General features: G+C 22.9%; 9 protein-coding genes across 9 annotated transcripts in view; 4 read left to right on the top strand and 5 right to left on the bottom strand.

The window, feature by feature from the left end:
• DICPUDRAFT_91427 (uncharacterized protein) overlaps positions 1-1,623 on the top strand; it is a 2,240-nt gene extending 617 nt beyond the window's left edge. The window contains exon 2 of the mRNA XM_003284978.1: positions 1,285-1,623. Within this exon, the coding sequence (XP_003285026.1) occupies positions 1,285-1,532 (248 nt within the window). The 3' untranslated portion in view covers positions 1,533-1,623. The remainder of the gene's footprint in view (positions 1-1,284) is intronic.
• Positions 1,624-1,698: 75 nt separating this feature from the next.
• Positions 1,699-2,523, bottom strand: DICPUDRAFT_75959 (uncharacterized protein; the record flags this gene model as incomplete). Its single annotated transcript, XM_003284949.1, has 2 exons — positions 1,699-2,220; positions 2,293-2,523. 2 exons carry the CDS (start codon positions 2,521-2,523, stop codon positions 1,699-1,701), a joined length of 753 nt encoding a protein of 250 aa, XP_003284997.1.
• Positions 2,524-3,409: 886 nt separating this feature from the next.
• On the top strand, positions 3,410-3,888 carry DICPUDRAFT_75958 (uncharacterized protein; the record flags this gene model as incomplete). The annotated part of the gene is made up of 2 exons (XM_003284977.1): positions 3,410-3,464; positions 3,536-3,888. 2 exons carry the CDS (start codon positions 3,410-3,412, stop codon positions 3,886-3,888), a joined length of 408 nt encoding a protein of 135 aa, XP_003285025.1.
• Positions 3,889-3,971: 83 nt separating this feature from the next.
• On the bottom strand, positions 3,972-4,721 carry DICPUDRAFT_91426 (uncharacterized protein). Its single transcript, XM_003284948.1, has one exon. It carries the CDS (start codon positions 4,636-4,638, stop codon positions 4,054-4,056), a length of 585 nt encoding a protein of 194 aa, XP_003284996.1. The 5' UTR covers positions 4,639-4,721; the 3' UTR covers positions 3,972-4,053.
• Positions 4,722-5,378: 657 nt separating this feature from the next.
• Positions 5,379-7,973, top strand: DICPUDRAFT_75956 (uncharacterized protein; the record flags this gene model as incomplete). The annotated part of the gene is made up of 1 exon (XM_003284976.1): positions 5,379-7,973. One exon carries the CDS (start codon positions 5,379-5,381, stop codon positions 7,971-7,973), a length of 2,595 nt encoding a protein of 864 aa, XP_003285024.1.
• A 29-nt stretch (positions 7,974-8,002) lies between these two features.
• On the bottom strand, positions 8,003-10,435 carry DICPUDRAFT_96905 (uncharacterized protein). Its single transcript, XM_003284947.1, has one exon. The coding sequence runs from the start codon at positions 10,391-10,393 to the stop codon at positions 8,093-8,095; it is 2,301 nt and encodes a 766-aa protein (XP_003284995.1). The 5' UTR covers positions 10,394-10,435; the 3' UTR covers positions 8,003-8,092.
• Positions 10,436-11,378: 943 nt separating this feature from the next.
• Positions 11,379-12,464, bottom strand: DICPUDRAFT_148842 (uncharacterized protein; the record flags this gene model as incomplete). Its single annotated transcript, XM_003284946.1, has 1 exon — positions 11,379-12,464. One exon carries the CDS (start codon positions 12,462-12,464, stop codon positions 11,379-11,381), a length of 1,086 nt encoding a protein of 361 aa, XP_003284994.1.
• A 781-nt stretch (positions 12,465-13,245) lies between these two features.
• Positions 13,246-14,087, top strand: DICPUDRAFT_53304 (uncharacterized protein; the record flags this gene model as incomplete). Its single annotated transcript, XM_003284975.1, has 1 exon — positions 13,246-14,087. A coding segment is annotated over one exon (840 nt), but the record flags the coding sequence as incomplete, so codon positions are not given.
• A 533-nt stretch (positions 14,088-14,620) lies between these two features.
• DICPUDRAFT_45833 (40S ribosomal protein S23) lies at positions 14,621-15,530 on the bottom strand. The gene is made up of 5 exons (XM_003284945.1): positions 15,495-15,530; positions 15,233-15,339; positions 15,097-15,159; positions 15,012-15,019; positions 14,621-14,914 (listed from the first exon to the last, which is right to left on the bottom strand). The coding sequence occupies exons 1-5, from the start codon at positions 15,497-15,499 to the stop codon at positions 14,666-14,668; spliced, it is 432 nt and encodes a 143-aa protein (XP_003284993.1). The 5' UTR covers positions 15,500-15,530; the 3' UTR covers positions 14,621-14,665.
• Positions 15,531-17,236: the final 1,706 nt, after the last annotated feature.

Below are 17,236 nucleotides of genomic sequence, written 5' to 3'. Positions count from 1 at the left end.
ATTATTTTCAAAAGATTTTTATTTCTATATCAAAGTTAATTTAAGTAAACCTTATATAAGAAAAATTAAAACAAAAATTTATAAAAAAATTAATTTTACAATATAAAAGCATTTTTGAAATTTTGTTTACAAAATAAATAGTTTTTAACTTTATTTAAATTTACAATTGATTTTTAATTGCAACCCAAACTTTGTGCTTAAAGCTAGTGTTAGTTTGGATATTTAGTGATTTTAATTACAACCACAGTTTCCAGTTCGTAATAAACCATTGACAAGACCGCCAACAGTCCAACAACAGTACCAACTAAAGCACCAGTAGTCTTTGGAAGTCCACCCACAAGCTTTGGAACAAGTCCACCTTTACCACATACCCTACCGCATTGGCCTTTATTTGAGCTTTGTAATGATGATGAATTGTAAGATCTCAATGGGCTGATTTTGAAATTGATGAAGTATTACCGAGGGATGAAATTGCGGCTAAATAAAAAAAAAAAATTAAAAATTAAAAAAATTTTATTTTTTAAAATATATTTTAAAATATAATATATTTTTATAAATATATATACCAAAGAGAGTCATTTTAGTTTTAAAGTTAATTATTTTTAAATTATTGATTATTTTTAAAAAAAAAAACTTTATATTTATATTTTTTTTTTTGAAAGTGAAAAATTTATAAAAAAAAATAAAACTAATTAATATAATAATCTTTTGATATTTGAAGTTTCTTTAGATTGTGAACATTTATAGTTATAAAATATTTACCCATTTTAAATATTGAAATAATGATCGATTATATATAATCACACAAAATCATTTAACAATCTATTAGATTTTTTTTTTTAATAAAAAAAATTGAAAAAAAAAAAGGGGTAAATTTAATTAATGTAACACACAATGTGGTTAATATAATAAAAATATGCATATACTGATAAAAAAATAACCTAATCTAAAATAACACAAATCTATAATACTTTTATATTATAAACTAATATTTGAACTGACTTGTGATTGTTTCGGTGATTTAAATTATTGTTTAATATATTTTAAGTTAAAATATTATTTTTTAATTTATTTTTTATTTGATTGTTTAAACAAATATATATAAAAAAAAAGTATAAATAAGAATTAAAATTTTTTATTTTTTTCATTATATTATTAAAAATCAATTAATACAAAACTAAATTAAAAATGACTCTTTTTGGTAAGTTATATTTTAATTTTATTAAAAAAATTACTTTTAGTTTATAAAGTATTAATTTTTTATTTTATTTTCTTTTCTTTTAGCTTCAATTTCATCACTCGGTAATACTTCATCAATTTCAAAATCAGCTTCAATGAGATCTTATAACTCATCATCATTACAAAGCTCAAACAATGTTCAATGTGGTGGTGGCTGTGGTAATGGCGGCCTTGTTCCAAATCTTGTCGGTGGTCTTTTAGTTACTACTGGTGCTTTAGTTGGTACTGTTGTTGGCACTGTTGGCGGTCTTGTCAATGGTTTATTAGGTACTGGAAGCTGTGGTTGTAATTAAGGGAATTATTTAATAATTTTATAAACCAATATTATGTAAAATTGCTTAATTATAAAATAAAAATATTTATTTAAATTATTTTAAAAAAATTATAATTTTAAAGTTTATTTATTTTATTTAATAAAAAAGATTGAAAAAATAAAATACAATTTGTATTTTAGATTATTTAAAATTTGCACCATTTACTGTATCCATTGTTCATTAAATAAGAGATTACATCGTCTTCTGATACTGGGTCATAAGTATCACTGCTAAAGCTAATGGTGAATGGTGAATTCATATAAGTTGGAACAAATAAATACCATTCTTGAGTGTTTGGTCTTTGATAAAAAGTAAGATCTGGACTGTCTTTAGTGAAAACATCACGAATTGCTGGGTCTGCTGCGGCATCAACTTTGAATGCATATAAAAGAATATTTTGATAAAGTGTGTAACTACCTTCTGTAAGAGTAGTGGTCCAAGTTTCACTCTTTTCCTCATAACTATTTTGAGAATAACTAAATTCGGTTGTAACTTCGAATGAGGCCTCACATTCACCAATACCACCACTAATGCTTGATTTTAAGGAAGTACTAGCGGTAAATGTTGTGCTATAACCTTTCTTTTTAGTTAATTCGTGCTCTTGGGTTCCAACAACTGTTTGACTACTAATAAAACTTCTTAAAGCTGCAACTGGTTTAATTTGAACCTATAATAAAAAAATAATTAATATCTAACTATTTAATATTACCATGGTTTTATTATAAGCAAATATACATACTGGTAATTTTAATTTACCAACACTGATGGTAGAACTTTCTGATTTATCTTCACTATCAATAAAGACCATTGACTCTGGATTAGTTAATAACTTTAAATGCTTATCGATTTGATAGTTGGTTTTAACGGTGCTTGATTTTGGAATACTCCATGATTTATCAACAACTGAAGTTTGTTGAGCATCATCAACAGCATCGGTAATTTGTGAATTAACAGCGGTATCTAAAGCCATTTTAAAAAGGTTTTTTATATTTAAATTGAAGATAAAAAAAAAAAGATAATTTAAAATTATTAATATAATATAACAATAAAAGAATAAATAAGTGAATGAATTAAAATAAAAGCAAAAATCTATTTATATTTTTTTTTTTACTTACAAAAAATAACTTTATTTTTTTTTTTGAATTTTTATTTTTTATTCAACCCATTTTTGATAGATTATTTTAATTTTTATATAACGATATTTACAATCGCAATCGATTTGATTTGTTAACCCTACAATTTTAAGATTTCTTCATTGTTTTTTAATGTGGAACCTTTCCCAAAGAAAAAAATACAATTACAAAAAAAAAAGGTGTGTGGGTTTTATAAAAAAAAAAAAAATAAAAAAAAAATAAAAATAAAAAGTTATTTTTAAATTTTTCATTTTTTTAAAAAATCGGCGTGCATCTCTCCCCATTAATACATTATTACTTTCATATTATAATATAATATATTTAACACACTAAAAAAAAAAATTTAAAAAAAAAAATTTCACAAAAAAAAACTTTTTGCTTTCCCAATTCAAAAAAAACCACAAAGAAATACAAAGCAAAAAATAGATCGAGATTTCTAAAAAAAAATTTCAATCAAATTAGATACTGTTCAACGGAATCATTCATTATTAATTTTTAAAAGTTATCAAGCAAAATAACCGCAATCACCACAAAAAAATAAAAAGATAATTTTGTAAAATAAAAAATAAAATAATTAAAGGAAAAAAAAAACTATAAAAAGTTTTTAAAAAATATTAAATATTCATTCAAAAAAACAATATTATTATTTCATTAAAAAAAACAAACAAACAAACAAACAAATTATTTATTATTTTATTTATTTATTTATAAAAACATATAAAAATGATTAAAGATACTTTACAAATTGATGAAACTTTACATTCAGACGAAGGTGTTGGTAAGTATCAATTATATATTAGATTCTTAAATTTTTAATTATTAATTATTTTTTTGATTAAATAATTATAGGTAAATTAGTATCATGGAATGACCGTTATGAAGCTGTCATGCAAACTGATGGAAACTGGGTAGTTTATTCAATTCCTAAAAGTAGTGAAGAAAAAAGAAGAGTAATATTCGCATCACACTCTGAAAAACACGGCCATCACCCATATAGAATGATCATGCAAGGTGATGGAAACCTCTGTTTATATGATACCAAAAACCACTGTACATGGTCAAGTAACACATGTAATAAAAAAACCCATAAATCTGGACCATACTTTGTTAGACTATACGACTCTGGTTCATTAAAAGTATTTGATGGAAGCAACGATACCCTTTGGTCATCTCCAATAGACTCTGCTTTAGGCAAATGCTAATTTTAAAAAAAGATTATTATTTACATTTATTTAAGTTAAATAAATAAAATAAAAACAAATGAAAAAAAAAAAACTTTATTTTTATAATTATTGCTTTATTTATATTTTAATATACAAAAAGGAGTTTAAATTAATTTACATCTATATTTTATTTTTATTTAATGGCTAGTTTAAATTAATTTTTATAGTGCTTGAGTAATCTTTTTTCTTATTTATGGTTATGGTTAAAAGACCGTTATTAAATTGTGTTTTGATTGATGACAAATCCAAAGTATGTAATAATCTATTTAAGTCTAAATATCTTTTGAATTTACCATATGATCTTTCTGTGATATACTTTCTGACTTTATCTTTGGAACTATCACTGGTAGGTTCTGATCTGGCTTTTTTTCTTGGTGATTCTAAACTACTATCTGTATTGGTACTGGTGGTAGTGGTTTCATCTTCAAATCCCTCAATTAATGGTTCATTTTCAGTGTTTGTAGATTTGTCAGAGGTTATTGTATTATCTTTATATGTTGATCTTTTCTTTTCACCTTGAATATATAGCTTTGAATCTTTAATTTCTATTTGGATATCTTCTTTATTTACACCTGCCAATTCTGTTTCGATAATTAATGAATCTTTAGTTTCAACTAAATCTAACTCTGGAACGATATTGATGATTTCTTGTTTTGTTGGTTGTGATTTATTATTAAAACTGCTGTTATTAAAATGTTGGTTTAATAAGACATCGAAAATAGTTGCCATTTTTTTTAATATTTTATTTGATTGATTTATTTGATTTGATTGATTTATTTATTTATTTATTTGTTTGTTTGTTTGTTTGTTTGAATAAATGAAAAAAAAATATTTTTCTACTTATATTTTTTTTTTTGTTCAATATTAAAATTGATTTCAAAATATTTTAAGTTTACCATTTTAATGATAAATAATGATTTAATACATTTTAATTGAAATAATTAGAGTAGGCTTATGATTTTTAATTGAAAAACTGATGAAAATTTAAAAAAATTTAAAAAAAAAAAAATGAAAATTTCATTCAAAATATTTAAATTTTAAAAACAGTTTTTAAAAATAAAAATAAATATAAAAAATAATAAATATAAAAATAAATAGTTTATATAAAATTTTTTAATATTAAAAACAGTGTTTAAATTAAATAAAAATTATTAAATAATTTTAATTTATTTTATGGTATTTATATTTTGCTCTTTCAATGTTTGTTAACGTTTTATTTAATAAAATATCTAGATTCATTTTATTCTTTTAAATAAAATATAAGAAATTAATAAATTATAATAATTACAATACCTAAATTCATCCCAAAAGACATATTATAAGAAAAAAAATGAAAAAAGATATCAAAAATATTCTTTTTTTTTTAATTTTTTTTTAATTTTTTTTTTATTTATTTATATAAAAAAATTTAAAAAAAAAACCACCCTTTTTTTTTATTATATTTTAATTAAAAATCATTTATTTTTAAAATGGATCAATTATTTTTTAAAGTTTGGAGAAATATTATTATTAGAAAGTTAATATTATTTAACATTCAAAACCAATATGTACCATCGATAAATCATTGTATTGGTGATAGAATACCATTTTCAAAAATAAATAAATTAGGATGGTTTTTAAAGTCAAAAAAAAGAATACCAATTTTAATTGATAAATTTAAGTCAAATAACCACCACTCACTATTAATATCAAATAAAGATATTTATGAACTATTTGAAATATCAAGAGATGATCAAGATTATTTTGAAGTATTAGAACTGGTCTGCGAAAAAACAATTGACAAACAAGTAAAAGATTTTAATTTTATATATTTATCAAGAAAAACAAGCAATGACAGAGCATATGAAATATTTAAAGACAAGCTAAGAATAGACCTAAAGACCGCAAAAGAAAAGTCAATAGATTTAAGAGAGTTGACCAATATTCATCACTCACATTTAGAATTTATATTTTCAAATAATTTGGTAGATTGGGATTTGGCTTCTTTACAAAAGTTAGTAGCTGAACATTACAACTATTATAGATTGGATCATTTAGAAAATGGCTTCTACAACATAATATATCTAATTGAAAATCACCTGAAACCAAACTATGAAAACCTTCAAGCCTATGGCTCCCATTTAGAGAACATGATTTTAAAAACTTTATTTATAAAGCATTATAAACAAATGGATTCAATTTATCAACAGCATAAATCAACACTCTCTTTAGGCTTTTTTAGAAATTTAATTACAGATACCTACTATGGCCGTTTTACATCCCCAAGCTCTTTCAAATGTAAAAACCCTGAACGTAAATTTGAAGCAACAAAATTTTATTTAAAAAACATTACCTCTACAAACTTTCCAGAAAGCTCTTTTGTATTTAGATTTCAAACCTTTACTCCTGACCAACTAAACGAACTTTTAGATACAGTAATTGCCCATCCACACTCTTCAAACTCCATTCATCAAAATCGTATCCAAACCATATTTTCTTGTTTTCACACATCAGACTATTTAAATTCATTTTCAAATGCATTGTACCTATATAACAAAATTAAAAAAGAAGCGCCTCAAATAGGTCCTTTCAAAATATTTTCAAAAAGTGTTCAAAATGAAACTATTCCAAACTTAAGACTAGATCAAATAAAAAAACTATTGGAAATTACAAAAGAAGATAAGAGTACCTTAACGGTTTTCACATGTCTTAATTCAACTATAAACCAGGATTTTATATTTAATAAATCAAATGAAAATCAATCACAGGATGATTATGAAAAGCAAATCATTAGCTTTATAGTGTACTTGGTTCAAGCATCAAGTTGCCAATATTTTACTTTAGATTTAAAAAGCTTAATCAAGTACTCTGTTCATTCGTTAAGTGGGGATACAAATTTAAACAAAGCAATTCAAACTATTTTAAACCACAGCGACTTTGATTTAGAAACTATTTTAGAAGAAATAGACTACAATATGAAATTCATCCAAGTTGTGTTCAATCATTTTATAAGCTACCAAGAACTAAAATATCCATTATGTTTTAAAATTTTAGAAATGCTATTCAATAAACCAGGGTACGAAGAACTTAAACCAATACTATATGGTATATTAGAGAACCTTGAAAAGCAATTGAATTTTGAAGAATTGGCAATTGAATTTAGTATAATCAATAATTTTGAACTGTTTTTACATCTCATCCAATATCGAGGAAACCAAGAAACCCCAATAAACTTTAAAAGGTGGTTAATTCTATTAAAAAATCGTCAAGAATGCATAACAGACCAAACAAATTTTATCAAATGTTTAGATTTTCTTTTAAAGCAACAAGAAAAGATTAAACTAGAAGACCTTTTGATAGAAGCAGAACTACTTGATTCAATTGAAGAACGATATGAAAAAATCCTTATATATTTAATCGAAAACAAGAACCACTTTAACTGGGATAAAGACTGCCATTCAACAATAGACAACTATCAACAAATACTAAATAAAAAAAATGAACCAGAACCAGAATTAAAATCAAAAATAGAAAAAGAAAAAGAAAGAATTTTACATTTTATCCAAAATAAGAATGCCCTCTATTTGGTTAGTTGCGGTTTTATTAAAGAGGCAATAGAAATTGTTAATTCAACTGATTCAACACAGCATGTAGATTATTTTTTTAATTTTATTGACATTAGAACTCTATTAGAAATCTATGACAATACACAAGATACAATAGCAATTTTGAATTATAAAAAAGATTTATATTTAAACATAGACACCAACTTTAATAGTATTGTAGAATATTCAATTAAAACATGCAGATTCGATATTTACAACTATTTAATAACACTAAAAACTCCATTGATTCTTCTAACTTTGAAACTTGAGGCGGATGGTTATTTGGAAGAAAATAATTTAGCAACTATTCAATTCTTTTTAGATCAATACATAAACAATAAAAAAGGATGTAATAAGCCAACCGAGAACTTACAGAAACTAATAACAGCAATATACAACAAAAACAATAATATCAATAGATCATATGAAATTTCAAACTTTTTATTAACAACTTATCCAGACTATATAGAAAGAAAATAAAAAATTTTATTTAATACACAACATATTTTATTTATTTTATATTTATTTTATATTTATTTTATTTTTATTTATTTATCTATTTATTTATTTATTTATTTATTTATTTTAAAGTTATATTTCTAAACATTATTTTCACTACCAATATTATCATTTTCATCACTGCTATTATTACTATTGTTATTTTCGCTTGTAATAATGATATTATTGGTTACAATGTTATTTTTTGATTTTTTTAATGGAACCTTTTCTAAATCTTCATCTTTTTTATTTTCTTTATCTTCTTTATTACCACCTGTGGAAGTATTATCTTTATTTTTCAATAATGGTAAGCTAATATTTTCTTTTTCTTCTCTTCTTTTGTATGCATAATATTTTAAAGCATTGTTAATACCAGCAATAGCATATATTAAACCAGCAACAAAACCGATTACACATAGTATACCGATTACCAAAACATGAATATACCATTTGGGAAGCTTTTTATAAGGGATTTCTAAGGAAACATAGGAACTATCAACTTTGATTCTATAACCATCGACCCTATTTCTATCATTTGGAGAAGCACCATTAAACAAAATTGAAATTCCGTCATTAAATACACCATTAACCTGTTGTTTTTGAATCTTGGGGTCTAATTCGAATAATTTTAAAGAGTAATCACTAGATTTGATTTTATTGGTCCACTTTATGTTTACAACCAATTTGCCTGCGATTGTTAAATTTCCATTGATTTTAATTAGGTTGTTGTTGGAATTGTTATCTTGAATATATAATACAGAATTTGATTGAAGGTATAAATTGCCACCGACTATTAATTGAGTATTTGAACGATCAAAAACAATTTCACCACCAGTTCCAACATATAAATCTTTTGAAACTGTTGATACACCAACTGGATAAAACTTATTATCGGTTACATTTAATGAGCCATACAAGTTACTGTTGATTAAATAGAATAATGATTCCATTTTATCGATCAAGTTGATTAGTGGAACTTGAATGTTTGTATTGGTGATAATAAAATTGCCCATAGTATCGATATTATTTTCGCTATAGCTCAAAAAAGCGGAATCTACAATTGCATTGCCACCCAAGATAAAAGTGCTTTCTTCCTCGATTACTAATTTGGTGAAATGTAAGTGTAAAGAGTTGATAGTTACGTTGCTTGTACTTATGAGTGATCCATTTGCGACCTGGGACCCATCTTCATAGAAGCTATTAAATGTACTGTTAATAATATATAAAGCCGAACCCATAACACCTACATTTATATTTGAGTTGTTGAAACCTACTATACTACTTGATAATTCAAGAGATGAACCATTGCTTCCGACTTGGATGAAATAAATTGAACCATATGATTGTTCGTTATTTGATGTATAATTTGAAATGGAGAAGTTGGAATTTGAATTAACTATTTCTAGAGTACCACCGTTTAAAAACAAATTGTTATTTTCACTGTCTAATGATGATCTTCCATTAATTTTACCACCTAATGATAATACAGATCCATTATTGATATTGATAGATGCATGAGATTCGACATCAAGATTACCGTAAACTGATATACTACTGGCGGATGTACTATTACTGACTAGATCGACTATACCGTCAACAGAAACATTTCCTAAGAAATAGCTAGATTTGTAAAATTGGCAATTGGACAATACGGCATTTCCATAAGACTTGACACCACTGTGGAAATAAACTGTTGAAGGATCATTTGAATTGATTAAGGTACTATTGTTTTGAAACAATGGAGAGGACTTGAATATGGATTCACCGTTTAAGCTTAAGGTAGATTCATTATAAAAATTTAAAAAACTTGATGAATCTACTTGGGCTACACCATCTACTTGTAATTTACTCTTCTGTGTAATATTGAATACACTATTATTTGATAAAATTAATTTGTCTTCAACTTTTACAAAACTACTTGCATTGATTAGGTTTAAGTATGAATTTGTCAGATTTAATTTCTCGACTGTTATTTGAATATTTGAAAATACCAAACTTATTGTAATGTTGTCTGCACCACCATTATATCCGACCAAATTTAGTGAATTATAAGTTGCATTTAAATTATTTAAAAATAAATAAACTAAATTTGTTGTTGTTGGAGTTGAGGATGGTAGTTTTTTAATATTATTATCATTTGAAAATGTTGATAGTAATAATTGATTTTTAATATTAACGGCATCAGATGCTATTAATGTTGAAAAATCGACTATAATATCATCACCATCAGATGGTAATTTATTATTATTCCAATAGACTGAATCTTGTAAATTACATGGTGCTTCAATATCTTTACAATTTGAAATTTGTGAATTATTAAATTGTGTAACTGCACATGATGTATTGATGATTATTATTGAAATTAAAAAAATGATTGCTAAAGTTTTATTATTAAAGTTCATTGTTGCTGCATTTAAAAAAAAATTCTGGTTGCTTTTTTTTTTCTTTTACTCTTTGTCTACTCTTTGTTTTTTTTGATTTTTTTGAATTTAAAAAAAATAATAAGGTTGTTACATTTATAAAATTTTTATATATAGTAATAATTATATATAAAAAAAAAAAAAAGAATATTTTAAATCTAATGTATAAATAAATTTATTATACAAAGGAAAAAAAATAAATTTATTTATTTAAAAAAATAAAAAATAAAAAAAATAAAAAAAATAAAAAAAATAATTAAATTAAAAAAATGTTATAACACACACTAATTGGATATTTGAGTAATAATAGTGGCGATAGAGATAATTAACACACACAAAGAAAAAATTTGTAGTTGTAATTATTATTATAATGAAAAAATTAAAATAAAGAATGCAGAATATTTTTTTTCTTATTTATAGAATAAAAAAGAAAAAAAAATAAAAAATAAAAAATAAATAAAAAAAAATAAAAAAAGAGAAAAATAACAAAAATAAAAAAAATAACAAAATTTCTCTTTTTCATTTAGTTTTTGTTTATTTTTTGGGTTGTTTTTTAACCTACACCTTGTGTAAATATAAATCAAGTATATTTGCAATTTATTTTTTATTTTTTTTTTTTTAAAAATAATTTATTTTTATTTTTTTTATTTTTTTTTCGGTATGAAAGTTGTAAATTTTTTGACATTTTAAATGATAATTATTGGAGTGATGTGATTGTGATTATTTTTTTTTTTTTTCTTTTCTTTTTTCTTTTTTTTTTTTAATTAAATTTAATTTTTTTTTTTTTTTTGAAGAGAAAAAGAAAAAGAAAAAAAAAATTCAAAAAAATAAAAAAATAAAGAACAGATATGCAACATCAACAAAACAAAAAGGTGGCGATGGGGTGATGGTGGTTGTGGTGAGAAAATATAATAAAAAAAATAAAATTAAATAAAAAAAAATTAAAGAGGGAAATAAAATAAATTTTTTATTTGATTAATGGTGTGTGAATGTCAACTTTTTCACTACTATTAATATTATTGTTATTGTTGATACTGTTATTTAATTTGTTTTTTCTTCTATCATTAACTATATAAATAACAATAGATATTAAACCAACTACAATAAAGATAGTTAATATTATTAAAAGAATGCTCCATAAAGGAAGTTTAGAGTTATGAAACTCTAATGTTAAAATACCATTGTTTTCAATTTGAAGCTGATATTTAACATCACTCTTTTCATGATCATCAAATAAAAATTGAACTCCAGCAGTAAAAGTAGTATTTAGGATTGCTTCATTTGTAACTTGAATTAATTTATATTCGGAATTGGCCTTTGGTTCACTTAGAGAATCGAAATAAATAACTAATTTACCCAACAATACACATGCTTTACCTTGTACAAATAAAAATGGTTGATCTGATTGAAAGATTTGGTCATATACTTTAAATATAGAGTATTCGTCAATATTGAAGCTGTTGGTGGATAATTGAGTTTTATTACCGCTAAATCCTATAGTACTATTGTTTAAAATTGAAAGAGAATCCGAAATTTGTAATGCACCCGATGGATAGAATTGAGACTCTTGCTCTACTAGTATTTGGCCTTTAACAAACATTCTTGAGTGATCGGACATTGAAAAAGTCGATTGGTCCAATACTTTTATATTTGTTGTTATTGTCATCGATACATTGGATAATGCCAATTGGGTCTTTATTTCGCTTGATCCGATAAGAGTGATCGAATTGAATGTTAATTGCGAAAGCATGCTTTTATTATAGGCCAACAAATTGACATAGTTTGGTCTACTATCGACCAATGGTACATTGCTATAGTCTATCAATATATCATCACCCATCTTTGGTAGAGTTCCATTGGACCAATTATTTGAATCGCCTAAATCACATACTTGTCCCGATATATAGCAGTTTGCTGTGGTATTAAACACTACAATTGACCCATTTACAATACCTTGATGATTACTGATAGTTGTTGTTGTTATAAAGATTAAATTAAAAATAATAAAAAAATAAAGTTTATTTAAATAATTCGATTTTTTATATAAATCCATTTACTATATCATAAAAAAACACATATATTAATAATATATTATTTAATAATATATTTTTTTTAATTTATAAAAAAAATAAAAAAATAAAGGAAATTTGAATTAAATATTTTTTTTGATTGATTTGTGTATGTGTGTATGTTGTGTTTAAAATTTTATTTTTTTATTTTTTAGAAACGGAAAAAAAAAATAAAAAAATAAAAAATTTAAAAATATAAAAAAAAAGAAAAAAATTTATTTTTTAAAAATATAAAAAATATTAAGAAATATAGAAAATAAATAAATAATTTTACTTTTTTTTTACAACAAATCAATAAATAAATTATTTTTGTTTTATTCCAAAAAAAAAAAAAAAAAACTTAACATCTTTTTTTTTTTTTTTTTTTTTTTTTTAATTCCAATCTAAGGGTTTGGGGAATATCTTTATCAAATTTTTGAGAGAAAAATATCTAAATATTTTTTTTTATTAATTTCCCAAAACAAAAATTATGAAGCGTTAGTTTTTAATAAACAAATACTTCATTTTATGAAACTAAAAGTCCCTAACACACTAGATTTTTTTAGGGATAAAAGAAATACCCAAATATGATCTTATAACATTGTGTTTTTTGTATATTATTTTTTATTATATTTTTATAATAGATTATTTTTTAATTTTTTTATTTAACCTAAGAATGAATTACAATTATTTATTAATTTTATGAATTTTATTTTATTTTATTATATTTTTTTAAATTATAAAAAAAAAATTAAATTACATTCATTATTTAACATTATAAAGTAAATGGAAAAAGATTATAATTTAGTTTGTACTCCACAACAATTAAACTCTATAAATAACTATTCAAAAATAAATAGTTTGATACAACTATCCTATGAAAATAATGAAAGGAAAATAAATAAAAAAGAATCATTTAAAATATTGGATGTTGGATGCTCTATAGGTTTAAACTCTATACACCAAGTAAACAGCATTATGGGCGAATTGAAGAAACATGAAGCTGACAAAATAGTAGAGGTGTACCACTCTGACCTTCCCATCAACAACTTTTCATTACTATTTAAAGAAATTTATTGCAACCCAAACTCATATACAAAAAACTTCAACAATACATACAGCTATGCAATAGGTAAACCATATGAACAGCAACTAATGCCAAACAACTCCTGCGATATTATATTTTCATATAATTGCTTTCATTGGGCCGATCCCAACAACCCGGTATTTTCCCAAATTAATAAAGATTTAATTATTGTTTCCAAGCCAACTAGCTGCCCACCAGGTTTCGATGAATACGGTACCACACTCTTAACCAAAACTTTTCAAACTAGATACAATGAATTAAAAATAGGTGGTGTTTTATCATGTAACTTCTCAACATATGATCATAACAACCCAGTATCTGAAGGCATCGAAATGGTATTTAAAAAAATTAAAAAAATATATAGAGAAATGGCAGATGAAAAGATACTATCGCACAAAGAAGTAGATGCAATGTTTGGTCAAATCATACTCTACAAAAATGAACAAGTTGATTTTGCAATTAAACATGCTGAATCAATTGGTTTAAAATTAATAAACAAAGAACAAGTTTTAATTCAATGGAGTAAAACCAATAAAGATCCAGCCTCAAATTTAGCAAGTTATGTCCCAATATTCACAAAAAGATTTATTAATGGAAGCGAAACAAAAGTAAATTCTATAAATAATGAATTTAAAAGGAGACTACTCCAAAAATATAATGAATCATTTGATTTTACAAACACATTTGATTTATTACTATTCAAAAAAATTAAATAATTAATAAATATATTTTGAATTTAATACATATTCAATTTTGATTTTTTATATTTATTTTTTTATGTTTAAAAATATATAAATCTAGCTTTTATAAATTTCCTCTTATGGTTAAGCCGTTCTGTATATCCGATACTCTGTTTGGTATATAAAATGTTATTGGGTGCCATTATCATGTCCTATGCTAAAATAAATTTTTAAAATAAAATAAAATTATTTCGGTTTTTTTTTTTTGACAGACACAAAATCTATATTTGTTTGGTTTATTACTTTTTTTATTTATTATAATACAATAAAAAAAGTATGAAGAGGTAATAATATTAAAAAAAAAAAAGAATGTAAAAAAACCTAATTATAATTTCGTTTGTTATATAAAATGTTTTTTTAAGTAGATAAACATATTTATTTAAACGTTTGGTTTATCTTTAATACCACGGTAGATGGCAATAAGTGAGACTGATGAAACTTTGACAACCTTGAAACGAACGCCTGGAATATCACCGACAGAGTGACCTGAACGACCAAGACCAGCAACTAAAACTTTGTCATTTTCTGCGATGTAGTTAAGACAACCATCATTTGGGACGAAAGCGGTGATTTTTTTACCGTTTTTCTTTAATTGAACTCTGACACATTTACGAATAGCAGAATTTGGCTATTAAAAATAAAAATTAAAAAAAAATAATTGAATTAGTATTCCTATGCTACAATAACCTAAAAATTGATGCTAAATGCTAAATTTTGATATTTACTTGTTTGGCTATAATATTAAAATAAAAAAACAATATATTAGTATTTTTTTATAAACAATCTTTTAGATTTGTAAATGATAATTACCTTCAATACCAAGTCTGTTAACAACGATACCTGAAGCATGTGAAGCACCACCGAATGGATTAGCTGTAAAATGTAAGTGTTATATTAGTATTACTGTTTTGCTGTTTTGTTGCCAATCTTCTTTTAATCAACATACCTTTGAGAGCGGTACCAAAATGAGCTTTTTTGTAGAGTTTATCGTTCCAACGTTGAACTCTTCTGTGATTTCTGAGCTTTCTAGCTGTCTTTAAACCGTTTGGCTTACTATAGTTGATTAATGTTCATATTAGTTTCTAATCCAAGTGATAATGGTGGATAAATGATAGATAAGAAAGATAAATGATAGATAATGATAGATTGAGAAAGAATTTGAATCAATCATTTAATATGTGTATGTATATATATATATAAATAAATACCCCATTGTATATAACTATCTAAGGAATCGAAAAGGCTGAAACAATTCGTCTTTTTTTTTTTTAAATTTTTTAAAAAATTCAATTTTTTTTTTTTTTTTTTTTTTAAATTTAAAATTTTTTTTTCATATTATTTTTTTTCAAATTATCCCCTAACGTTCCAATTTTTATATGTAAAAATTTTTACATTATTTTTTTTGCCAAAAAAAAAAAAATATATTTATAATAATTTGTCAATAAAAATAAATTAATAAATTTAAATATTATTATAATAGCAATACTAGTTAGTAATACTAAATATAAATAAATTTATTCCATTTTTATTTATTTGAAACAAAATAAATAAAAAAAAAAATTTCAATTATTTAATAAAAAAATAAAAATAAAAATAAAATCTATTTTTATAATTTTTATCCATCACAAAAAAAATAAAATCATATTGGGCAAAAACAAATAGTTTTGATGTATTTGTTTATTTTAAAATTACTTTTTATTTTATTTTATTTAATAATTGAAAATGGAATGTGTGTTGTGTGAGAAAATTGGAAATTTTACCATTAACCAAATTATTTTAAAAATTCTTTATATATATGTTTTAAACCAATTTAATAAATATAATTTGAATTTTGTTTGGTTTTTGAATAAATAATTTACCCTTTTAAAAAAATTTATGTTTTTTAAAAGGGTAAAACTGTTGTTGTATTTAAATTTAGAAAATCTTAAATACATTGGTATTCAAAAGAAAATTTTTTTTCAAATAAATGAAAGTAAAAATGTGTGAAGATATTTTGTTTCGCATAAAATCAATATAGAGTACTCCACAAAACCTATTATTATGTTTTTGCAAAAAAAATAAAAAAAATAAAAAAATAATTTGAAAAAAATTGATTTTTTTTTTTTTTTTTTTTTTGATTTTTAAAATTTTTTCTTTTTTTTTTACACATCAAAATAAAAACAGTATAAAAATATTTAATCATTTAACAACATTGTAATAGTAAAACAAACAAAATAATCAAAATAAGATTTGGTTATTTATAATTTATTTATTTATATTTATTTAATATTGTATTATTAGAAAAACTAAAAAATAAAATAAAAATAAACAACTTTAAAATATTTGAAGTTATCCATAACACATTTTACGTTTATTTCTTTTTTTTTTTTTTTACCTTTTATTATTTTTTAAAATAGCATTGTTATTATTATTATAATAATATATAATTTTAGAAAAATCATAGTTTTTTTAAAGATAGATAGTTCATATCTCTTTACATCACCACCAACTTAATACATACACAATACAATCACAACCATTCATTCAACAATTACCACACACCACACATACCACACATACACCAAACACCAAACATCAAACATCAAACATCAAACACCAAAATCCAAACTCACACTTTACGTTTTAATCAATATTTTTTTTTATTTAATCATTTAAAAAAAAAATTAAAAACATCACAAATTTATTTTTTATTTTTATCATTATAATTAAGTAATATTTATATATAAAATTATTATTATTATTTTATAAAGAATTTTAAACTTATTTATTTTTATTTATTTACAAATTTTTTAACACACCCCTCACACACAAATTCAACCACACCACACATTTCTATATGTTTAATTTAGAAATAAATAAAATAATATTTATTAAATAATAAAAAACAAAATGACTAAGGGTAAGATATGGTTATTTATTTTAATTATATAATTAAAATCAATTTTATATA

This window comes from Dictyostelium purpureum (genome assembly GCF_000190715.1).
Source record: "Dictyostelium purpureum unplaced genomic scaffold DICPUscaffold_36, whole genome shotgun sequence".
NCBI classification, from domain to species: domain Eukaryota; phylum Evosea; class Eumycetozoa; order Dictyosteliales; family Dictyosteliaceae; genus Dictyostelium; species Dictyostelium purpureum.
The sequence above is the reverse complement of the archived record's forward strand: the minus strand, read 5'-3'. Positions and strand labels throughout refer to the sequence as shown.

Excerpts from the sequence above, each read along its gene's own strand:
- DICPUDRAFT_91426 (XM_003284948.1), bottom strand. The coding sequence starts at position 4,638 with ATGGCAACTATTTTCGATGTCTTATTAAACCAACATTTTAATAACAGC.
- DICPUDRAFT_96905 (XM_003284947.1), bottom strand. The coding sequence starts at position 10,393 with ATGAACTTTAATAATAAAACTTTAGCAATCATTTTTTTAATTTCAATA.
- DICPUDRAFT_45833 (XM_003284945.1), bottom strand. Across the intron at positions 15,160-15,232 it reads TTTTGGTACCGCTCTCAAAG|CTAATCCATTCGGTGGTGCT; the intron begins GTATGTTGATTA and ends TACATTTTACAG.